Source organism: Pipistrellus hanaki, assembly GCF_964339955.1.
Source record: "Pipistrellus hanaki genome assembly, chromosome: 13".
Classification (NCBI taxonomy): Eukaryota; Metazoa; Chordata; class Mammalia; order Chiroptera; family Vespertilionidae; genus Pipistrellus; species Pipistrellus hanaki.
In genome coordinates this window covers 57,735,568-57,760,183 of record NC_140515.1, presented here as the reverse complement: position 1 = coordinate 57,760,183, position 24,616 = coordinate 57,735,568, and the positions used below count along the sequence as shown (strand labels likewise).

The 24,616-nt window shown below is 54.6% G+C and overlaps 1 protein-coding gene across 1 annotated transcript; it reads right to left on the bottom strand.

Moving 5' to 3' along the window:
• Window positions 1–5,854: 5,854 nt before the first annotated feature.
• ARL8B (ARF like GTPase 8B) lies at window positions 5,855–24,194 on the bottom strand. The gene is made up of 7 exons (XM_084902372.1): window positions 23,909–24,194; window positions 11,101–11,181; window positions 9,479–9,552; window positions 8,928–9,021; window positions 8,086–8,153; window positions 7,780–7,850; window positions 5,855–6,642 (listed from the first exon to the last, which is right to left on the bottom strand). The coding sequence occupies exons 1-7, from the start codon at window positions 24,029–24,031 to the stop codon at window positions 6,593–6,595; spliced, it is 561 nt and encodes a 186-aa protein (XP_084758498.1). The 5' UTR covers window positions 24,032–24,194; the 3' UTR covers window positions 5,855–6,592.
• Between the last annotated feature and the right edge of the window lie 422 nt (window positions 24,195–24,616).

Below are 24,616 nucleotides of genomic sequence, written 5' to 3'. Positions count from 1 at the left end.
GGGGTGACGCACCAGGAACCGGCCCATTGTCCCCCGCCCCCGGCCCTCCGGCCCGGCCCGCCCGGCCTCGCGTCCGCCCGCCGGGTGGCCCGGGATTGGCCTGGCCCGGCCCGGCCCCGAGGGGCGCGGCGCGCGGCCTCCGGCGCCATAGGCCGCCCCGAGCCCGCCGCCCCGCCCGCCGCGCGCCGCCCTCCTCCTGGCCCCGCCCCGCCCTCCTCCTGGCCCCGCCCCGCCATGGCCCCGCCCACAGAGCGAGGCCACGCCCCCGGGCGGGCCGGAGTCCCCAGGGCTGGCGTGGCGAGTGGAGGCCGCGCCGCTCTGGGCGACGGAACTTCCAGCCAATGGGAGGGCGGCACGGGAGCCCCGCGGACGTGGGACCGAGACGTGGCCCGACCCGCCCGCTGCCGGGCGAGGACTTGACAGCTGGAGGTGCAGGAGGAGGGACGGGACATTCTAGGGCAGGTGTGTGTGTGTGTGTGTGTGTGTGTGTGTGTGTGTGTGTGTGTGTGTAATTTCCCAATTACAGTTGCCTTTCAACATTATTTTATGTCACTTCCAGGTGTGCAGCATCGGAAGCGTGGTTGGACAGTCACATCATTTACAATGACCCCACCTGGACACCATACGTGGTTGTTACATCATCATCATTATTATTATTTTTGGAATTTTGTTTCCATATATGTGGAAATCCCTAGAAAAAGAATCCCAGGATTTTCCCTCCTGTGTGGTTTCGTCTTGCTTCTTCATGGTCCACAATGCCCACTGAGGCTGTCGGGACAAGGGAACCATACTGTCGGGATGGAAGCAAGTTGTTCTGCCATTTTTCTAGGTCTTTGAGTTGCACATCAAACCTGGGGCTGATGACTCCACACTTGTTCAACCTGCCTGTGAGGTTCACAACCATTTTCCCAGCTCTGTGGTCATCAGTAATTTCAAAGGTGCCATTGTTACCATGCTTCACCATCACAGTCAGAAAACAGACTTTGGAGCTCGGCCTCATGAGAACCTGGCGATGGCCTCTGTCTTTGGCGTTGTTCATGGCATCCAAAAGACAAAGAGAGCCCGAGCCTGTCCTCTGCCTGCACAGATTCTGCCTCTGCTCCCCCGGGAAGGCACCCGGCACCCACCCACCGAGAGGCCAACCTGAGTGCTTGATCCTGAACATCTGAGTCTGCCCTCCTGCTGTGTTTCCTTCCTCAGCTATTTCATTGCAAATTTCAATGGAAAAGTGTTCAATTTGATCTGCTGCCACGGTCAGCTGCCCGGCCACGTGGCTCCGCGGCTGAGCGTCCACCCAGGAACCAGGAGGTCACTGTTCCATTCCCGGTCGTCAGGGCACCTGCCCGGGTGTTGGGCTCGATCCCCAGTGGGGAGCGTGCAGGAGGCAGCTGATCAATGATTCTCTCATTGATGTTTCTTTCTCTCCCTCTCCCTTTGTCTCTGAAATCAATAAAAATATATGTAAAAGACACAAGAGTGATGAGAACAGTATGGCATGTGCCCGCTGTGAGGATGGAATGGTTTAACGTACAGTGTACCCACAACAGGGCTACATGCATAGTGAGCCCGGTCATGACCATCCTTCTGCTCGGTGAACCAAGACCAGAGTCCAGCCCAGGTCCCCGCCGGGCACACCTCCAGCTGAGGGCTGCTGGACGAAGGAAACTCAGCCCTTCTTATGTTCAAGGCCCTATTTTGGGGGGGGGGGGATGTGTCTAAGGAAATGGGGTCTGAATTAGGACAAGGGCTAAAATGCTAGAAGTCTAATTCCAGTTCTGTTTGACGCAACCTGTTCCTGCTTCTACTCGCTACTGTCGTAAATCTCCGGGGGGTGGGGTCCCTCCCACAGGGTGACCCAAGTGCCATCTCCCTCATGCGTGGACTGCTGAAGGAGGTGCCCTGGTCAACAGGGATTTGGTGTCTCTGAAGACACCCTCCATTGTGAGGCGGTGGGGACTCCCGGTCCGGTGTTTGGAACCTGCCTGGTGAGTCTGGGTGCCTAACTGCCAGCAGGGGGGCCCTCGCCCCACAGCGGGTCCCGGAGCCTCCCAGGCCAACACCAGGTTACACTGTCTACCACAGGAGGCTCTGGCTGCTCTGGAAGCTAGAAATGCCTAACTGTCCGCAGCAATGGTGAGATAGTGACTTTAACACTGGGCACTGCTTCTTCCAGGAGCTTTTTACTGATTTCAGAGGGGTGGGGGGGCTAGAAACATCAATGATGAGAATTATAGATTGGCTGCCTTATGCGTGTGTGTGTGTGTGTGTGTGTGTGTCCCCCGGGGATCAGACCCCCAACCCAAGCATGTGCCCTGACCGGGAGGGAGTCAGACCGTGACCTCCTGCTTCATAGGTCGACGCTCAACCACAGGGCCACCCTGGGGGGCGACACTGACATTTTCGAAGGACAATTCTTTTCTGCTGCATCCCTTCCTGTGCACACGCCCAGGACAGTGAGGCGTGGGAGGTGGGGTGCTATCCTGCTCCCCTACCGCTGGGCGGCCCGAGGCCCTGGTCAGGCCTGGGGTGACCCCGGTCACTTCAGGGCGCTGGGGTGAGGAGCCTGCTGCTGGGTCACAGCACCCCGCGGCGATCCTCTGCCTGTTCCGCCCTCCACTCGCCTGGGCCGTGGCAGGAGGGCCAGTTTAAAAAAACAACATTTTATTGATTTTTTTACAGAGAGGAAGGGAGAGGGATAGAGTTAGAAACATGGATGAGAGAGGAGGCCTCCCGCACGCCTCCTACTGGGGATGTGTCGGCAACCAAGGTACATGCCCTTGACCGGATTCGAACCCGGGACCCTTCAGTTTGCAGGCCGACGCTCTATCCACTGAGCCAAATGAGCCATGGCAGGAGGGCCAGTTTTGGGGAGGAGCTGGATGTTGGACGGAGTTCGCTGATCAGAGGAAGCACCGCAGGCCCATGCCCACCGCAGGGCTGCTGGGACACGACGGTGGCGAGGCCAGCATTGGCTTCTCCGTCTTCCTTTCCAGGTACCTGTTGGGCACGACCTTTCAAGTCTGCAACCACGTGGAAAACCTCAAATCCTGAACAAGAGCAAATTTCAAGGAAGTCACTCGGCCAACTGGCTGTTACAATATGGTGCTCGCTACTGTCAACTTAGTTTATTTTTATTTTGTTCATCTGCACCAGAGGGTATTTTTCCATTGATTTTAAGGGGGAGTGGGAGGGAAGAGGAGAGACAGAGACATTGATGTGAGACACATCAATTGGTTGCCTCCTGCACATGCCCGACAGGGGCCAGGGATCGAACCTGCAACGTGCCTTTGCCTGGAACGGAGCCCGACACCCTTCAGTCTGAGGGCCGGCACTCTAACCACTGAGCCACTGGCTAGGGCTGCAGTCAATTTAAACTTCACTCCCGTCTCCACCCGTGAGACCCAGCGGGGCTGGAATGACCAAATCACCGGGGCTTAGTGAAATGAAACCTTTGTGGACAGAACTCACAAGGCAGTCACTTCCTCAATCAAAATGAGTGGCCCCCACCCAATACAACTGACGTGACAGAGCAAAGGGCCTGGTTTTAGAAACCTTGGGTTTTACAGCAGATCTAAACTTAGACTCCAAGTAAAGCGAACTAACTTTGTCTCCCCCCCAGCCCCCCCCCCCTTCCACACACACAAACACACTCTCTCCTTCAAAAACCGCCTGGATAGAAGGGTGGTGAGGACCAAAGTGATTCCTGGCTGGATGGCTACACGGATTCATAAGAGACTTTCAGCTGGACGCCCTGGGGACTTCTGTCCGAGGGGAGCTAACACACACCCCCAGCTGGCCCCCAGGAGCGGCTGACAGCACAGACACAGGGAAAGCCAAGCTGAGCTTCTCTTGAGTAAAAATACGAAACAGCACTTCTCTTTTTAAAAAAAAACGTTTTTATTGACTTTGAGAGAGAGAGGGAGAGGGAAAGACAGAAACACCAATGAGTCATGGATCCTGCACCCCCCTACTGGGCCTGAGCCTGCCACCTGGGCTGCGCCCTGACAGGGAATCGAACCAGTTTCCGCTTGGTTCCTGGGCCGATGCTCAGCCACTGAAGCATGGCGGCTTGGCCATCGGATCCTTCGCAAATGGCTCTGATGAGATGAACACTCACTCACAGCGCCACAGGTAACAGACCGGCCAGCAGGCCGATGCTTTCCTTGGAAAACCTGCCTTTGTGGGAATCACCGTTTCAGAGTTAAATCGTTTCATCTGGAACTGACCTAAGCGTGTCTTGCGATTTCAGTTTACTAGTCGAGTTTTGTTTTGATTATAAAATGCGTAACTAGCCGAAACCGGTTTGGCTCAATGGATAGAGCGTTGGCTTGGGGACTGAAAGGTCCTGGGTTCGATTCCGGTCAAGGGCATGTACCTTGGTTGCGGGCATATCCCCACTAGGGGGTGTGCAAGAGGCAGCTGATCGATGACTCTCTCATAGATGTTTCTAACTCTCTCTCTCTCCCTTCCTCTCTGTGAAAAATCAATAAAATATATTTTTAAAAAAAGTTGGAATATCTTTTAAAAAAAATAAATTGCATAACTAGCTCTTTAAAAGTCCCAAATTTGGTGCATCTTGACAGGTCACCAGCTCTGGCACCTGTGGCACTGCCCCATCAGCCTCACTCACGTGGACACGGAACAGCTGACTTCTTTGGGAGCTGAGCTTCCTTCCTGCACAGCCCTGGGCCCTGCCCTGGAACCCTCTTGTCAGCCCTCCCCCAGGAGTAACACCTCCATCGGGACGCACCATCCAAGCAAAAGCCGGCAACACAAGCCCAAAACCCAAGTTCCCTGACTAAAGCGAAGAGGTTAACGACAAAAAACACAGCCACCCAGATAACAAACCGGGCTTACAAAGTGCAGTGGCTGGGAAGCGTCCACATGCAGAGGGGCGCACAGGAGCGTGTCGGCGGCGTCTGGACGTCCTGAAATCAACTTGTGGACAAGGCGGCCCCGTCTCACCTCCCCGCTCCGAGCCCTCCTTAGGCACCAGCAGACGCCGTTCTTTGCAGGGACCGTTCCTAGCGCTGAGCGCAGGAGCAGCTGCCCTGTCCCTCCGCACAGAACCATCCCACCCCCGACCCCAGGGGGTGAGCGTCTCAGAGGACAGAACCGAGAGGCCAGCTGCTGCTCAGGATGTGGCCCACGCAGCGCGCTCTGCGGGACAGAGGGGAGGCCGGGCAGGCGTGACCAGAACCGCTGCTCGTTAGGACTTACTGCTGCCGCACCGAGCACTCAGCACGCAGGGAGATGTGCCATCCATGCAGGTGCTTAACACATGTGGATACATCATCCACATGTGTTCAACATACGTGGAGATGCGCCGTCCACATGCAGCGCCGTCCACATGCACTGAACACACATGGAAATGTGCCGTCCACATGAGTGCTGAGCACACATGGAGATGCGCCGTCCACATGAGTGAACACACGTGGAGACGCGCTGTTCATGAGCGCTGCTGCACCACAGAAAGCAATCACACACGGGGTCATGGAAGCAGGCCGGTGAGCCAGCGGCATGCCCTGTATGTCACCACCCTACAAAACTGGTTCGTGTTCCGTTCCTGCACCTCCGTCCGTCTCACAGGAGGGGGAACAGCTCAGGCCTCAGTGCTGGGGGAGAGGGATCATCCCTTAGCCTGCAGGCTCGCATGGCTCCCTCAGAGGTTAGAGGAAGCAGGCAGCTGGAGCTGTCACCATACCAGATGCCCAACGGCACAGAGATGGCGCCGAGCCTCCCAGTAGGACAAGAACTAGCACCCCTGGCGTGTGAGGTCTGTGCTGAGCGCTGACCCCGTGGCCAGACAGAAGTCAGCTGCTGCACGGACACACACCGAGATAAAGAACAAGTCTGAGATCGCAACACGTTTTATTATATTGGCCGGAATGCTCTAAATTCATGAAAGCTTTTGAGAAAATCTTCAGTTCCCAACCCCTTAAAAAAGTGTGCTGAACCAGCAAAAAAGGAAAACGGGGAAGTGATGATCCGGACAGATACAACAGCCGCCCAGGCCCGCTGCGAGGAGGCCGGGCGGGGTGGAAGCCCACACGCAGGTCTCACGGCCACAGGCCCGGGCGTGGTCCGCGCCTGGCTCGGCCCGCAGGCCGTTCAGCTCCCAGGCGCAGTCACACATTTCACATGCATCGTGGGACGTGTAGTCGGTATGTTACCCCCACGTGGGTCAGGCTACAGGTTCTCTAAGTACTGTGTGTGGCACTAGAAACTTCATGCTGTATCGAGTCAGTATCAGGTTAAGCTACTAGACTATAATATAATAGATAGACGTTTACCGAAAACCAATATAAAATCTGGCCCAGAAAGACCAGAACAGAAATATGCAATTTTCTTGATTTAAGATGGTCAAAAGTATGTTTTTAAAAAGCCCGCACACGGGGTGTGCAGGAAGCTTTCTGTGCCGGCGGCACGTGGCCTCTGGCTGACGGGGAGGGGGACAGCTCCGCAGTGCACATGAGATGAACTCTGACAGGCAGTTCTGGGTTCAGGAGGGACCGGGTTCCGGGAGGACTTGAGGGACGGACAGCAATTCTAGGGTCTGAGCCAGGAGGACCGGAAGACTTCGGGACGCTTCTCAGCTTCTTCTGGACTTTGAATGTTGAATAAGCCACTGAAGTGTGATATCTAAGACGGAGGGAAAAGGCGTTAAGACACTGAAGTGAAGAAACTGAACACCAGAGAGAATACCTGAACGCAGCCAACTCCCAGCACACACTGGGCCGCCTGGCGGCTGTCAGCGATAGGAAGTGGCTGAGGCAGAGGGGCGAGTGGGGCTGGGGGCCCTCACTGATACAGCGAGGCTCCCCCCCCTCCCCCTCCCCCTCCGGCATTTGGGCTGGTTCATGCCTTGCTGGGAGGAAGGAAGAGGATTCTGCTGGGCACGGTAGAGCATTTTGCGACATCCATGACCTTTGCCACTAAACGCACTACGGCCGCCCCCTCGGTTGTGACCACCAATAGTATCGCCCAGCACTGCCCATGCCCCCGGAGCGCCACGGGCCTCGGTGAGAACCACAGGCTACGGGAGCCGGGCAGCCCGAGTGCCATGCTAAGTACCGGGAGTGTGGGATTTACTGCCCAGCCTACAGCAGGTGCTGGAGAATTGTGAGCAGGAAACCAAGTTTCTTTGGTAAGATCAACAGGAGCAGCAGGAGGACGCCGTGGAGGCTGCCAGCAGAGCTGTCCAGGGGCCAGGAGAGGGCGGGGCTGCAGCGAGGCAGGCCGTGGGACGGAGGAGGCAAAGGAGAGCCGCTGATGGCTGCCTCCCGCACTCCCCCTGCTGGCCTCCGGGCGTCCAGCCTCCTGAGCCTGAAAGAACAGACTTGTTTCCAGCCGCCCAGTGTGAGGTGCTGGCTCTGGCGGCCGAGGCCATCGGGACAGGGCACCTGGGGCAGAATCCTCTTCCTTCCTCCAGCAGAGGGAACACGGGCAGGCATGTGCTGGTCCCGTCGATGAAAACAATGTTTGGACCTTCGTGAAGTCTCCTTCCAGAATGCCATTGTGCTCTAGAGCACAGCTGGGTGCGAGGTCAGTGAAGCCCCTTGGCTTAACCCCGTGTGCGGCCACAGCCGCTTCCTTCACAGCGAGCCAGGCTCAGGACACCGGCCGCCACCACGCCGGCGCCGTCTCTTCCTGAGCTACGGCCACAGCCACAGGGCTCTGCCGGGAGGCCACTGACACAGAGGGGACAATGAACAGAAATGCCATGAGATGCCCCTTCCGGGGTAACCCTTCCTTCCAGAAACACCCGCCACTTCTTACCTATATTATCCTTTTCTTTGCAAGAAATTGAATAGCAGCAAATTTCTCTATCCTGAATAGCAGACAGGTTCCTGGAAGAAGCAGAATTAAGAGTAAGTCTGCACTTAGAACAGCCGTCAGCCTCATCACTCTGCTCAGTTCTATTGTTCCTGTTCATCGCTGAGCTGAAGGGTCGCTACTGAAATGCCGGGCTCACTCCTTTGTGGCCGGTCTCCCAGGCCACGGCGAGACTGCGGCAGAGGGAGGCTGGGAACGGAACAAAACCACTGAGCCATCACCGCACCCTCCCCACCCGCACAGACGTACATCTTCTCAATGAGCTGTTTCTCGTCCAGCGCGTTAGGAAGATCCCTCTTGTTTCCAAGGACGAGCACCTTTAAAAGACAAGACGTGAAGAGTAAACGTGACACAGGAACTGCCTCAGAAGCACGTCAGCCTGGTTCCTGTGGGTGCTGATGGGATGGGCCGCCCCCCCTCCGCCGTGATCGTAAAGCAGCTGTGTGACGGCTGGCCTAGCTCACCCATTTAACCACTCACATCAGCATTTTTTACTCTCACCACGAAGACGCCTTTATCCAGCAATGGCTGCCAACTTCTACTTAAACTCAGTGCACCTGTGCATTCTGCTCTTTCTTAACAAGTCTTTGCCAAAATGTGATTTCCAACCAAGGGCGGGGAAACAATTTCTAACCATTTTTTCACGTGTAAGCTATTAATTATGTGAATGTGTACATAAGCTTTTAAAATTCAGGACCCAGCCTACAAAATATCTCCCAGCCTATAGAATATCTCCCAGCCTAGAGAATATCTCCCAGCCTAGAGAATATCTCCCAGCCTACAGAATATCTCGGGGAGATACGCTGGGACAACGGGTGAGTCTGAGGTGGAATGAAGAGCTGAGGCCGCTCCGGGAACAAAGCCCCTGGCTGCCAGTTTGCTCTGAAAGGAGGGAAAGCAGAGACGGGCTTTCCACCGACTCCCCCCGCCCCCCCAGGCCTACCCTCCCGCCTCACCGAAGCAAAGGGCACAGGCACACAGACATACTCGGTGCCGTCCCCCCTCTAAGCCAGCGTTTCCTAAGAGCTTGACAATGGTGTGTGGAGCGGCAAGGGGCATAGCGTGTGACAGAGCGAGCACCGCATACTCACGGGGATTCCCTGCAGCTGTGGCTTATCTAGAAGGTTATGGAGTTCGTTGCGGGAGGCTTCTATCTTCTCGCGATCGGCAGCATCTATCATGTAACTGAAACACACATGATCTCAATGGGCCACATTCTGTGGTGGTCACAGTTACCATTTACACCAGGGAAGCTGCTCATCAAACAAAGCTCTAGAGGGCAGGGGAGGGGGGAGAGAGGAGAGGGTATGGGGAAGAAATAAAACCCTAGATAAAAAGCTCAGCACCCAAAACACTTTTAAACAGACCGTCTTAGGAGTTAGCACATGATAGTAACAGACTTATAGTCCTTAGCACAGTGAAGCATGAACAAAACAAATAAGACTCTCCTTCTATGGCCAGGTATGTTAAAGTCATGTTAATGAATTACACTAAGAAGCTTCTAAGAACGACTATTACTACTCCAAGTATTAAAACTCGCTTTTCCTTGAAGCCTAAATTGACTTGTCCCCCCCCCCCCCCCCCCCCCCCCCCCCCGCCGCTCCCCGGCTCCCGCCCCAAACTGGTTGTGAGAAGGGCTTACACGATGGCATTGACGCCTCGGCAGTACCGCTCCCACATGCTCCGGAACCGCGGCTGCCCGCCTATGTCCCAGATCTGCAAGCAAGACAGACACTTCAGATCACGCGTGCGTGGGAGGAGGAGGGCCAGGCAGACACGCCCCTTTTCACAGGAGCCACGTCCCTCGGAAACACCTGAGCTCAAGCCAGCTCTGACGCGGAGGTTCTCGGGGCCCCTGCTAAACTGGAAGCTCACGCTTAAAACGTCTCACGAAACCTAACAAGTTCTGCTGAGCAAAGACTTAGTTTTCTCTGCAATGCGTGTTCTGCCTGCTTGCCAATAAAGTTCCAATACTGAAAACACAGCAGCCCTGCCATTCTGTAGGGAATGTGTTCTGGGCCCCAGTGGATGCCTGAACCAGGGACAGTGTCAAACTCATTTCTCCCTTTCCCTCTCTGCACATGCCTGCGATGAGTGCAGCTTGTAATGCAGGCTCAGTCAGATGAACAATAACTGATAAAACAGCACAGCTGTGACAGTTATAAGTGCCTAAAGGGTAGGCAGCATATACAGTGTGGATGTGCCAGGCAAAGGGACAGAGTGGGGTGGCACAAATGGAAGCATCTGAACTGTTTATTTCTGGAATTTCTCATCCTCACCAGCTTCCCGCTGAGTGGAGGCCGGGAACACGCCTGAGCATCGGCCTGAGCAGGAGGAGCTGCACCCGATGGCTCACGGGACCGAGTGACCCGCTCGGGGAGCCCCGGACGGGGGACCGAGTGACCCGCTGGGAGCCCCGGACGGGGGACCGAGTGACCCGCTGGGGGAGCCCCGGACGGGGGACCGAGTGACCCGCTGGGGGAGCCCCGGACGGGGGACCGAGTGACCCGCTGGGAGCCCCGGACGGGGGACCGAGTGACCCGCTGGGAGCCCCGGACGGGGGACCGAGTGACCCGCTGGGGGAGCCCCGGACGGGGGACCGAGTGACCCGCTGGGGGAGGCCCGGACGGGGGACCGAGTGACCCGCTGGGGGAGGCCCGGACGGGGGACCGAGTGACCCGCTGGGGGAGGCACGGCCGGGGGACTGAGTGACCCGCTGGGGGAGCACCGGACGGGGGACCAAGTGACCCGCTGGGGGAGGCGCGGCCGGGGGACTGAGTGACCCGCTGGGGGAGGCCCGGACCGGGGGAATGGCCAGGGGGAATGGCCACAAGGGCCAGGCCCTACGAGCAGACTCCCATGAGCCACCAAGCCAACCAGCCCAGCCCCCACATGAAACGTGGCCGCTCACAGAGCCCACGGTCAGCATCAGCTTCTTCTAAACAAATTATGTTAAATTGAAAACTTTCCCGTTATAGCTTCCATTTTAAGGCCCAGAAGAAAGGGAAAACTGGTTACTGTATTTGCTGCCCCGAATATACTAAATCACTCATTTTCTACACACAGCTGTCAGGAGAGCACGGGTCCCAGCCCCACCCCCTCTGAGGAGGGTTCACTCCCAGGACCACCCCCCCGTGGCTCTGCCAGCGTCGCTCTGAGGACGAGGGCACAGGCGCTCGTCAGCTAAGAATGCAGACTCTCTGGGAGAAAGTCCCCCACAGGAGCCCCGCTGCACCTGCCGGGGACCGGGCGGAGGGGGCGTACCTTTATGGTGACGTTGCCCTTGGTCACCTTCCGCATGTTGAAGCCCACGGTGGGGATCATGTCCTCGCTGAACTGCCCTGACTGCGGGAGAGAAGACGTGTTAGAACAGCCATCTGCCCGCCAGCCCGCTTCTGCCCCCGGAGAGCTCGCTTCCGAGGGGACCACGCCGCACGGCCTCAGTTCTTCCTTCCTTTATCTACAAATACGTTTTAGTTTATTTCAGAGAGGAAGGGAGAGAGGGAGAGAGAGAAACATCTCTGATGAGAGAGAATCATGGATAGCCTGCCTCCTGCATGCCTCCCACTGCAATCGAGCCCGCAACCTGGGCATGTGTCCTGACCTGGAATTGAACCGTGACCTCCGGGTTCACAGGTCGACGCACAACCACTGAGCCACGCCGGCCAGTGCTTCTAGCTGGTAGCATGACGGTGCCTCACAGTCTCTAACATGTGGCATTTCTGGTAATAATACTGCTCTCATACTCCAGAGACATTAGTAAGAAGAACTTCTTTAATTGTTATTTTTGCTGTGACGCGCTGAAAACGTTTGAAGCTGCGAGATGTGGGGGAGGGAGTGCTGCCGAGGCCTTCAGGGGTCTGTCCCCGCCCCGCCCAGTGCCGGGGGGCAATCACCGGGGCCTGAGGCACAGCCCTGCCACAGGTGACAGAGGGACACTGCGGGCCACCCGTGCCTGCCGCAGTCTGCCAGCGGAGAACCGCGTGGAGGCCGGAGCCTGTCTGTGCCGGCTGGAGTGGCCCGGAGCGGCGAGCTGCGCACGGGGTCCCCTGGCTGCCGCTGCAGCCTTTCCCGCCGCAGACTGCAGCCCCTCCGCCCCGACAGCCTCAGTGGACGGCTCTGTGCTTAGGAATGTTCACTTTTTAAAACGTTAACGTGACTAACTCCCTAACTCCATTTAAGACGGAATTCCTGCCATCTCCGAGCTCTGTTCACTCAGGGGCAGACACTGCCTCCACGCCTGCCGGCGCCTCTGGCAGGAGGGGCGCGGTGAGAAAAGGCACCGTCTGACCACGTTCCCTGCCACGGCCAAGTCCCTCCGGCTTCTCGGAAGAAGCACTCAGCGCCCATGAGCCCATCATGTGATCAGCACGGCCTCACACTGACATCAGCTCTGAAAGGATGGCATCCTGGAATACTGAGTCATACCTTCTCCATGCTATTGTCATCACTTCTTCAGTAGCTGCCTGTACCCCACTGGTTACCACCTGGCGGGCACCTGGCAGGCAGGCAGGAGCCCAGGAAGAGGCAGGAGCGACAAGAATGCTTTCCAGTTACACGCAGCTACTGCAGCAAGACCACGTCACTGTTATTAGCTGGGACACATGTCGCTGACTTAGACTGTCCTATCCTCTACAATAAAACTAACGTGCAAACCCAAGGGCGGAACGACTATGATACCCACTGACCACCAGGGGGCAGACACTCAGCACCGGTGGCCAGTGCGCTCCATGGGGAGTGCTGCTCAGCCAGAAGCCGGGCTCATGCTGGAGAGGCAGCGGCGGAGGCGGGAGCCTCTCTCTCTTCTGTGGGAGCGGTGAGGAGCAGCGAGCAGGCGGGCGTAAGGAGCGAGGGGTCCGGACTGCGAGAGGGTGCAAGCCAGGCTGAGGGACCTCTCCAAAGCCTCCCAGGGCCTGGGCCCCTAGTTGATAAAATAGTGATGATAGCAGCATAACACCATTCACTTTACTGACCTCATTTTACAGAAAAGGAAACTTGAGGTCAAGGTCACACAGAGCTAAGCAGTGGCCTAATGGGATTTGAACCCAGGTCTGAACTCCAAGCCCCAAGGCCACCTTCTCCTGGGGGGAGCGCTCCAGGCGCTTAGGGGGCTGGTGATGGGAAGACACTGGAAGCCAGTGTTATCTTTCAGGGAAGGATCCAGCAGGGGTCTGTTTGCTTTCGCTGGCAGCGTTGGGAGACGTTTGCTAAGGTTTGCCCTCCGTAGGTTTAGCCTGTGTGCCTGGGGGCAAGGCCTGCTGGGAGGCCCAAGCCAGAGACTGCTGAGTGACAGGGCAGTGAGTCAGAGGATGATAAAGCCGTCACATGGCAACGCATCACCTCCTCAGGGCCTGCCCTCCTGCCATAGAGACATCTGATGATAACAGGAGAGGCTTGCACACAGTAGGCCCTTTTCGCACACTGTAGGCTCTTTTTGTGACCGAGCCTTATCCTCGCCTGAATCCCTACCAGGCATCCAAAAGACGAAGAGAGCCCGAGCCTGTCCTCTGCCTGCACAGATGCTGCCTCTGCTCCCCCGGGAAGGCACCCGGCACCCACACCGAGAGGCCAACCTGAGTGCTTGGTCCTGAACATCTGAGTCTGCCCTCCTGCTGTGTTTCCTTCCTCAGCTATTTCATTGCAAATTTCAATGGAAAAGTTTTCCATTTGATCTTATTCAACGGCAACAACAGATACCTACTCGGTGGCCAGCTGAAAGGTGGAAACGAATAGGAGCCTCGCAGTCTGCAGCGGGGTCGCCAACCTTTCGGACCTCACGGACCGACCACCAGTGGTTCCTGGATCACCGGCTGGCGACCGCTGGTTTACAGCCCGTGTAGTGAAGTGCCACCCAGAGTAGTTAGCCTCTTCTGGCCACGCCCAAACCAGCAACGACAAACAGATGTATGTCCATGGAGACCACCACCAGCAGCCTCTCAGCAGGTGCTCAGACTCCGTGTCTGCAGCGGATCATGGCGAGGACGGACGGTCTGTGCGGACCCAGTGACGTCCTCTGAGGAGCACGGCAGCTGTCAGAAGCGACTTTTGTGGCCACCAGCCTGAGGTCACCGGTGCAGGTGCAGGTGCTTCCCACTGGGTCACACACGGCGCTCTCTGAGCACCACAAACCCGCAGCAGGCACCCAGCAGCCCACCCGGAACATGCAGACTGAGCGTCACTCCGTCTTTAAACCACAGGGCGAGGTGCTCAGTGATGTCACCTGACGAGAAGGCAATGACATCGAACCCAACATTGGTGTTCCCAGCACCTCCCGGAGCCCAGAGGGCTGTCCTTTACGTCAGGCCCACCGTCCTAAGGTGCACACTTCCCTCTCCGCAGGAGACACTTCCCTTAGAAAGACACGCCGCAAACCCAAGGCAAGGCTCTTCCAGTCAGGGCACAGGCTCCCGGCTGCTCAGCCTCGCCCGCGGGGGAGGGACCGCTGAGGGCGCTGTGCTCTGGGCACAGACACGCACCGCAGGGCAGAGGGCAGCCGCTCAGTCCTGAGCCATCAGCAGCAGGAGGCAGGCCCGCCAGCAGGCTCAGAGAACGCCCACAACCTGCTCTTCCCAGAGAAGCCAGGCTGGATGCCACTGGCCTGCGTACATCACGGCTCCTCCTCGCCGAGGACAGCGACACGCACTGATGGCCTTTAGTGCACAGCCCGGGCCCCCCTGCGTTCGCGCTCAGCATCAGTGCCCCCCCCAGCAGCACCCCTCAGCATCCGCACCGAGGACACTGCTGCCCACACCCTTCTCTTCCAGACCCGCCCCGCGCCACCCCATGCCGCTACTTGTGGATCGCAAACTCACATTCCCCGTCACCACTCAGATCCTTACAGAGGTCTTAGACCACACACTCCCCTTTGCCCTGCACCTCCGATCCCCTGCTACCTGTACCCATCCCACTTCCACAGCAACGGTCTTCCCCATCCTCACCTCCGTCCCAGCCAGACAGACCTAATAGCCCTGCACTCACCTCCCTTCTGTCTCTGCACTGCGCCTACACCCGCCCTCCGAGACGCGGCCTCCTCTCCTCCGAGACGCGGCCTCCTCTCCTCCGAGACGCGGCCTCCTCTCCTCCGAGACACAGGCCTCCCCAGTCCCCGGGCAGAGCCTGCAGTGGCTCCCGTGCCTGCAGCCTCAGGCTCCGCCTTTCATCTTCTCTTCATCCAACACAATGTCTTGCCCTCAACTGTGTCTTTTTTTATTTATTTAATCAAGGTAGCCCTGGCCCCTTTCCCCTTTGTTTATTTGGGGTGGGGGGTAAGAGAGATAGAAACATCTATGAGAGAGAAACATCACTGATCAGCTGCCTCCTGCATGCCACCTACTGGGGATGGAGTCTGAAACCCGGGCATTGAGCCCACAACCAGGGTATGTGCACTGACTTGGAATCGAACCTGTGACCTCTCAGTACGTGGGACAACACTGAACCAACTGAGCCACACCTGCTAGGGCATGAATCAATTTTTATAAATATACTCAAGTCACACAATTGAAAAAATTCATATACTATGGCTTCAAAAATGGTCTACTTGGAAGACTTTCTTAGACTCTGATTTCATAAAGAATATTTCTTAATCCCCCGCACCATGCCAGAAAACCAGTACCACACATGGTAAGGATCACATGGAAATATGTCAGAATTCTGGAAGATAAACTCCTAATGCAATCCACCAGTAAGTTTAAAACTAATTAGACTGTGATAGCTAAGGGAAATAAGTTGTATTGATACGGCTTGATTACAAAGTTTACTTTTTAAAACATTAAACACAGAATTAGAGCAATTTATATATATATAAGCCTAAGCAACCAGTCAACCAGTTGATTGACCTGTTGCTATGACGCGTACTGACCACCAGGGGGCAGACGCTCAATGTAGGAGCTGCCCTCTGGTGGTCAGTGCGCTACCACAGCAGGAGCACCGCTCAGTGAGTTGACCAAGCAGCAGTGAGGCTAGGATGAGCCGGGCAGCACTGCACCGGCCTGGGTGTGGGCGTGGGCTCCTCCCCGGCCACCTGCTGCTCTGTGCACTACTACATCCCTCAGGGAATGTTGGACTGCACGATCCCTGCCTCCCCCGAGGGGTCCCGGATTGCAAGGGGCACAGGCCAGGCGGAGGGACCCCACCGGTGCATATGCACCAGGCTTCTAATTATCTAATAATATACTTTTAAAATACTGCTGCTGTATTTCACCTTAGCAACAAACTAGTAAATATGTTTTGCCCTAAAAATATCAAAGGAGAGTTTTTTACCGAAGTCCAACTTTATATATGAAATCTGGTCGGAAGACCTTCTCAGCAGGAATGAGTTTTCTGGGAAGTAAAGTGGCCATCTGATATGAAATAGACTCACATCCTCTGACCCCGGCGAGGCCAACTCGAACCCATCCTCAGGAAATGCAGGTCGAACTGACGTACAACCGCAAAACTCGATACCAATGTCCACTAATGAGGAAATGATCAAATATACTGTGATGTACCCACAAGAGGTGCCATAACTAATTATGAAGTCATTTAAACCGTTTTACTCTCTTCCAAAACTTATCGGGACCCACAAATGACCCAACTCGTCAAAGCAGCTCTGAGAAAAAAGAACAGAGCAGGAGACACCACGTTTCCTGATTCCAAGCTGTACACTAAGCTACGGTCATCAAAACCGTAATTCAGGCATAAAATAGGCAGATAGAGAAACGGAACGAAATCCAGGGCCCAGAAGCAAACCCAAGCATATACGGTCACTAATACTTGACAAGAGCGCCAAGAACACAGGCTCTCATAAGCAATGCTGTGATAACTATGTATTCATCACGTGTGTATTCACATGTAAAAGAATGGAACCCACGTTTCACCCACTCACAAAAATGACATCACATGGATTAAAGATTTAAATGTGAGTGTGAAATCATACAACCCCGTAAGAAACAGGACCAAAGCTCCTTGGCACGGGTCTTGGTAAGTTTGTGACTATGATACCTACAGCGCCAGCAACAAAACAAAACTGCCGCGAGGGACTGCAGCAAGCTAACGCTCTGCACAGCACGGGAAGCCGTCAGCAGAGTGAAGAGATGGCTATGGAACGGTGGAGAATATTTGCAAATATTAATACCCCAAATCTTAAAAAGAACTCATACAACTCAATCAAACAAAACAAAACAATCCAACAGCTACTAAGGCAATTAAAAAACAGGCAAGCCCGGGCAGCGTGGCTCAGAGGTTGAGCATGGAGTTATGAACCAAGAGGTAACAGTTCGATTCCCGGTCAGGGCCCAGGCCCTGGTTGTGGGCTCCATCCCCAGTGGGGGGCATGCAGGAGGCAGCTGATCCTTGATTCTCTCTCATCATTGATGTTTCTCATTTCTCTTTCTTCCTTCCTCTCCGAAACCAATAAAAATATACTTAACACAGGCAATAGACCCGAATAGACATTTCTCCAAGACATCTGAAAGGCCAACAGATACATGAAAAGCTGCCTAACATCACTAGTCATTAAGAAAAGGCAAATTAAAACCACAATGAGATATGGATCCCTCACACCTGTTAGAATGGCCGTCATCAAAAAGACAAGAAATAGCTAATGCGGGCTTGGATGTAGGTTGTGAACAGGTACAGCCACTATGGAAAGCAGGATGGAGGATCCTCAGTAAATCCCAACACATACACCATGTGATCTAGATATTCGGCTTCTGGGAAGAGATCCAAAGGAAATGCAAACTAAGGCATCAAGACATGGCTCCCCATCTCACAGCAGCACCAGTTACAGCAGCCAAGACACGGAGGCCACCTAAGTGTTCTTCTGACGGATGAGTGCACAGATAAGTGTGGTACACACATAATGGAGAGATCCGACCATTGTGACAACACAGATGGCCCCTGAGCACATTATGCCCAGTGAAGTAAGTTACAGAGAAAGACAAATACTGGAAGATCTCACTAAATCTGAAAAACAAAACCAACTCCCCGAAACACACAGAAAAGAAAGCTCAGACTCGTGGTGACCAGATGCAGAGGGTGGAGGGAGGGGAGATTGGAGGAAGGTGGTCAAAGGCACAAGCTGGCACCTATAGGCTAAGTCGTAGGTATGTGACTGATACACAACATAATGACTACAGCCAACACTGCTCTTGTTGAGGGAAAGCCCAAGAGTTCTCATCATAAGAACTTTTTTCCTTTCCTTTCTTTTCTTTGAATCCTCACCTGAGGATATTTTCCCACTGATTTTTATTTAAAAAAATATATATTTTATTGATTTTTTACAGAGAGGAAGAGAGAGGGATAGAGAGTTAGAAACGTCGATGAGCAAGAATCATCGATCAGCTGCCTCTTGCACACCCCCCACTGGGAATGTGTCCGCAACCAAGGTACATGCCCTTGACCGGAATCGAACCCGAGACCTTTCAGTCCGCAGGCTGACGCTCTATCCACTGAGCCAAACCAGTTCTGGCTCCCACTGATTTTTAGGGAGAGAGGAAGAGAGAGGGAAAGACAGAGAGAAATATTGATGTGAGAGAAACACATTGACTGGTGCTTCCTGCATTCACCCTGACCAGGGCCCAGGCTGGGGAGGAGCCTGCAACCCAGGTACGTGCCCTTGACTGGAATTGAACCCACGACCATTGGGTCTTCAGGCTGACGCTCTATCCATTGAGCCAAACTGGTTAGGGCTCTTTATTTATTGTATCTACTAGATACACTACCGTGGGGTCCCTCGGCCTGGCTTGAGCCCTCTTGCAATCCGGGACCCCTCAGGGGATGTCGGACTACTGGTTTTGGCCTGATCCTTGCAGGTCATTAGGTCATGCCGAGGGACCCCACTGGTGCACGAATCTGTGCACAGGGCCTCTAGTATACATATAAGATCTTTGGTTAATCTCTTCCCACCCTCCACCTACCCCCTTCCCTCTGAGATTCATCAGTCTATTCCATGTTTCCATGCCTGTTGAGCGTCTGCCCCCTGGTGGTCAGTGCACATCATAGCTACTGGTCAAATGGATGGTCGCTTAGGCTTTTAGATATAGATAGATAGATAGATAGGACATGTTAGGTGAACCCAAAGCAGTAACCATTTCACAATGCATGTAAATGAAACTCATGCTTATGCCTTACACTTATACAAGGATGCATGTCAATTCTTTCTCAATAAAACTGGAAAAAAATAAACAGTGCTTTAAGAAATGGAAAAAGCGGTTTTAGATGTAAAAAATGCACACACTGTAACTAAAAGAAAACAAATCAGGATACACACATGAAAGATGATATAATCTCAAAACTTAAAAAGGGCATTTGGATACACGCATTTACAAAAGACCAAAGAAACGACTCTGAAATGTTGACAGCAGTCAACCTTGGATGGTGGGGGCAGGTGGTGCTTTTACTTTACACTCTTCTTTTTAAATGTCTTCTAAAGGCCCTGTATGATTTCGATAATCAGAAAAAACTTGTAAAAATAACACTTAAACATCTATTTCTATAGGTGCACGATACATTCTGTATCCGGGCTCAGTGACCACCCACTTTATTTTGGAGAAATTTGGAAAGTGCTTTATGGTGTGAAACGTCCGGGGTCGGTGTTTAACTGCACTATTGCACTCCAACAGCTCAATGATGAGATGTGGGCTTTGGAGGTGGGGTCTGCTGGGAAAGCATGATGGAACAGGGAGGTGGGGAGGGCCCTGAGAGAGGCTCCAGGCCGGACCGCAGGCTCCGCAGCTCAGGCTGGTAAAGAACCCGCAGGGCGAGGCTGGTGTCCACAGCAAAGGCTCAGATTTGGTTAGAACGAGCCACAGCAAATTCTCACTGACAACTATTTTTGCCATTCTTTTTTTAAAATATATATTTTATTGATTTTGTACAGAGAGGAAGGGAGAGAGATAGAGAGTTAGAAACATCAATGAGAGAGAGTCATCGATCAGCTGCCTCCTGCACACCCCCTACTGGGGATATGCCCACAACCAAGGTACATGCCCTTGACCGGAATCGAACCCGGGACCCTTCAGTCCCCAAGCCGACGCTCTATCCAATGAGCCAAACCGGTCCCGGCTATTTTTGTCATTCTTACCCCAAATAATGACATAATGCTCTCCAGACTCGTAAGAGGAGCATTCTTATATATAAAGAGATTTTCAGGATTAAGATCTAATTCACAGCTCTGTGATTCTAACCTTAACTGGATTTACAGAGCAGACAGGAGAAGCAGAAAGTGCACTGGCCCTGGATTCCAATTTTCTCTCTCTACTAATTAGCTCTGTGGTGTAGGAATACTGGACCTCCTAGCTACACCTATAAAATGAGGGTAGCCGAAACCGGTTTGGCTCAGCGGTAGAGCGTCGGTCTACGGACTGAAAGGTCCCAGGTTCGATTCCGGTCAGGGGCATGTACGTTGGTTGCGGGCACATCCCCAGTAGGAGGTGTGCAAGAGGCAGCTGGTCGATGTTTCTCTCTCATCGACGTTTCTAGCTCTCTATCTCTCTCCCTTCCTCTCTGTAAAAAATCAATAATAAATAAATAAATAAATAAATAAAAATAAAATGAGGGTAAACTTTGACCACTTAATTGAGGTTTCTATAAATTCTTAAAAAAATAATTCCAGGCCCTGGCCAGAGAGCATCAGCCCTCGGACTGTAGGGTTCTGGGTTCGATTCCCAGTTAAGGGAATTACCTAGCTCAGTGGTTGGCAAACTCCAGTTCACAAGCCACACGTGCCTCTCAAGCCTCGGTTTGCCGCTCTGTTGACTAATGAGTTTGCCGACCACTGGCATAGGGGCTTAATCACAGGAACAACAGCCTGTAATTATTGGAATCGAGAGTCTAGGTCAGTGGTCGGCAAACTCATTAGTCAATAGAGCTGCAGTTTGCCGACCAATGACCTACATTGTAGGCTCCCTAGCTCGTTGGAGTACATGTAGGAGGCAGCTGACTCGTGTCCCTCTCTCACATCAATGTTTCTCTCTCTCTCCCCCTTCCGCTTCCGCTCGCGCGCTCGCGCGCTCTCGCTCTCTCTCTCTCTCTCTCTCTCTCTCTCTCTCTCTCTCGAAATCAGAGGGAAAAATATGCTGGGGTGAGGATTAAAACAAACAAATGACTCCAGGCTAATATCTCTATAATCTTCCCAAATATCTCCCTTCCCTAATTCTCAGCAGTAACAAACTTTTCACTGGATTAACCTTTTGTGGTATAACACTTCACAAAAATCTAAACAAAATGTCATACTGCTATTCATTTCAAAAATACACACTCTCTACAAAACTTATCCTATAACATTTTGGTAGATAGAGCCTATTAAATATTTCTTAGCAACTATCCTATGACCCATCTCAGCCTCAGTTAAAAATAAAGATTGCTCAACATACATTACACATATAGGGCACATGATGTATTGCGCAATAACAGCCAGAACATTGAGCTGTGGGCCCTGCATGGGCCCTGACACCGTGTAGAGCAGTAGAGACGAGAGGCGTCTCTTTTCCAATGTCTCTACACAGAGCATCCGGGAAAACGAACTGTCATTTCAGTTTTAAAGCCACAAGAACATGCATTCTAGGAGTGACACCCTCTGTAAGCCAACATTTCAGAATGAACCAAACCCTACTGTATGCATTTCAGCTTCACAAGCCATTGGAGTAAGTTAAATAACATCTATTATATTTTTAAAACTTTTAAGACAGAAATACAGCCAAATTTTAATTTGATGTTTACAAAAGATTGATTTTTACCCAAAGAAAATTGGCTTCACCTGAAGCTTTTCATATTTGAGAAGGCACTTGTTGAATTTGAATAAAAGTGACAGTGCTCAACACATCTGTATTTTTGAGCCTATAGATTCTATAGTATAGGACAAACATTTTATACAAAATACAAAAGACATAAAATTGATTTAAAAAAAGGTAATGCAAAATTTACTATTTTGGACACACTTTCTATTTAAAAGTTTGTAAAATCAGCCTTAATAACTAACCTTTTCCTCACCCTCAATATATCCCATGAGAATCACAGATTAGATTCGAGTCTGCGGTTTAAGAAGAAAAAGTATGACATTTTCGGAGGCCTCATTCTCCCGCCCCGTCCCACATCTTAGCCAATACACAGCCAATAGTCTAATGTTAAAGTAATAGTGGAACCACTGGCTCATTCTGAGTTCAACAGCTTTCCAGAAGTTTTGTTGTTGTTAAAAATAATGTAAATTTTAAAATGGGGGTGGGAGAGATGGGATGTGCTGGGATTACCTGCCTCAATCCATAAACCCGCTGCAGGACACAGCTGGATACACGGATTCAGAGAAGGAAAAGACCCCCGTTAATTCCCTTCGCCATGTTCTGCACTGACGGGCTGTGCCCAGGACAAGCGAGCCCACCGTCACCCCGGACCCAGCGCCTCTGTGGGCACCACGATGCCAGTCAGCTCCCACATGTCATTTCTCACCCTCAGAGCGGCTCTGTGAGACACCCGTGACCACCTCCCCTCCTCAGGGGAGGAAGCAGAGACCAGCGAGGACAAGGCCGCAGCCAGACTCCAACCCGGGCCCCGGGCTTCACAGCGCACGCTCCTCACTGTAGCTGTGCTGTCTGAGTCCTCAAAGGTGGCTCAGGTTTTGCTGAGGTTCCCAAACACACTCCTGCAACCAACACAACTGGTTGTAGCGATTCCCGATCCACACTCCTCACTCATTCAGTCTTGTCAAAGGGTGAGGAGATCCAAGTCTGACAGCAGGGCTACCACAGAAGGCCGCTAACGGAGCGGAGCACACAGGCACCCAGCCGATGTTTCCCGCAGCTCATTAAAGCACATTAAGGTCCTGCCCTGGCTGCTTTGGCTCAGTGGGTAGAGCGTTGGCCTGTGGACTGAAGGGTCCCTGGTTCGATTCCAGCCAAGGGCACAGGCCTGGGTTGTGGGCTTGATCCCTAGTGGGGGGTGTGCAGGAGGCAGCCAATCAGTGATTCTCTCTCATCACTGATGTTTCTTTCTCTCTTCCTTCCTCTCTGAAATCAATACAAATGTTTAAAGACATAAAGTATGTTAAGGTCCTCACAGGGAGAGCCAGCCCAAAGTTGTCCTCGTTCACGTCAGTGGCATCAGAGCCACATCCCACCTGCTTCACCTGCGGGAACAGCCACCGCGGGGGACGCGATGACAGCAGAAGCGAGGCGGGCACAGGTGAGCTCGCTGAGACCATGTGCACCGTCTTCCAAGGAAAGCTGCTCAGCCTTTCTCCCGGCCCTCCTCCTCCCGGCTCCCCTGCCGCCCGTTCTCTCCAGTGAGGAAACCTGTTTGCATCACTCCTGCAACCAAACCAGTCGGACAGCCGGGCTCCCGGGGAGGAGGGCCCCGCGGTCACCCCACAGGGGAAAGCGGCGCGCCGTCCCTCCGGAGTGATTGCAGCCGGTCCCGAGGAGGCCCGGCCAGGACCCGGCGCCCGGGCGCGGCGCACACTGAGTCACGGCGGCTCGTGGGCTCCGAATAAAGCCCGGCGAGGCCCTCCCGGCCCCTTTCTCCCGCAGCCCCGGGCCCCCGGCACGGAGGACCCGCCCTGCACCCCCGCACGCCGCCGCTCCCGAGCCCCCGCCGCTGTGGACGGGCTCCCGGCGCCGCCCCTCAGACAGCCCGCCCGGCGCCCTCCCTCCTCGGGGCGACGCCCCCGCACCGTGTTTGCGAGGCGGTTAACTTTCCGCAGACCCGTCCCCCTCCCCCGAGCCCCTGCTCTGCGGACAGGGCCCCCGGAAAGCAGAGCCGAAGGGGGAGGTGGCACAGGCCGGACCCGCTGCGCCTCTGCCCGCCACGTCCGGGGCCGGCGCCGTGGGGCCGGGCCGCCCGCGCCGGGGAGCGGGCCGAGCTGCGCGCACCGGCCGGAGCCTCCGATTCTCCGGCTTCTCCCGGGCCCGCGGGCTCGCCAAGCCCCAGCCTCCGGGGACGTGACGGGCCGGGCTCACCCTCCGAAGCAAGCCCCGGGGAGCCCGATCCCCGGCGTTGGAACCGCCAGGCGAGCGCCGGTCCGCCCGCCCCGCGCCCCGGCCCTCGGGCCGCCCCCGCCGCCCCCGCGCGGCCCGGCCCCGGCGGAGGGGCGGCGGGCGCTCACCGCGATGACATTGACGAAGGTGGTCTTGCCCGAGTACTGCAGCCCCACGAGCGTCAGCTCCATCTCCTCCTTCCAGAAGAGCGAGCGGAACCAGTCCAGCAGGCGGGAGATGAGCGCCAGCATGGCGGCGGCGGCACGGGGCGGGCGGCGGCGGCTTCCACGCGAGCGGGCCTCGGCCCCGACCCCCCAACGGCTGCGGCCCCGGGCGGGCGGGCGGACGGACGCGGGCGGCGGCGGCGGCGGAGGCCGAGCCAGGAAGCCGAGCGGGTCATATGACTCGCCCTCCCCCCCGCGCCCACACTGCGCCTGCGCGCGCGCCAAGAGCGGCGAGGACCCTCCGGCGGGGAGCGGCCGCCGCCTGCAGCGCCCTCTGCCGGCGCCTCCGCGCAGTACCGGGGCCGCCCCGCGCTCCTTCCCACCACGCCCTTCTTCGTGTTGTTTAAGTCATTGTGTGTGTGTGTGTGTGTGTGTGTGTGTGTGTGTGTGTGTGTGTGTGTGTGTGTTTAAAAAAATATTTATTGATATTTTACAGAGAAAAGGGAGAGGGATAGAGAGTTAGAAATATCGATTGAGAGAGAAAGAAACATCGATCAGCTGCCTCCTGCACACCCTGCCCTGGGGATGTGCCCACAACCAAGGTACGTGCCCTTGACCAGAATTGAACCTAGAACCTTTCAGTCCATGGGTCGATGCTCTATCCACTGAGCC

Coding starts and splice junctions, on each gene's coding strand:
- ARL8B (XM_084902372.1), bottom strand. CDS start 24,031: ATGCTGGCGCTCATCTCCCGCCTGCTGGACTGGTTCCGCTCGCTCTTC. Junction 9,022..9,478: donor CGAGGCGTCAATGCCATCGT/GTAAGCCCTTCT, acceptor TGTGTGTTTCAG/TTACATGATAGATGCTGCCG. Junction 6,643..7,779: donor CAAAGAAAAGGATAATATAG/GTAAGAAGTGGC, acceptor CCTCCGTCTTAG/ATATCACACTTCAGTGGCTT.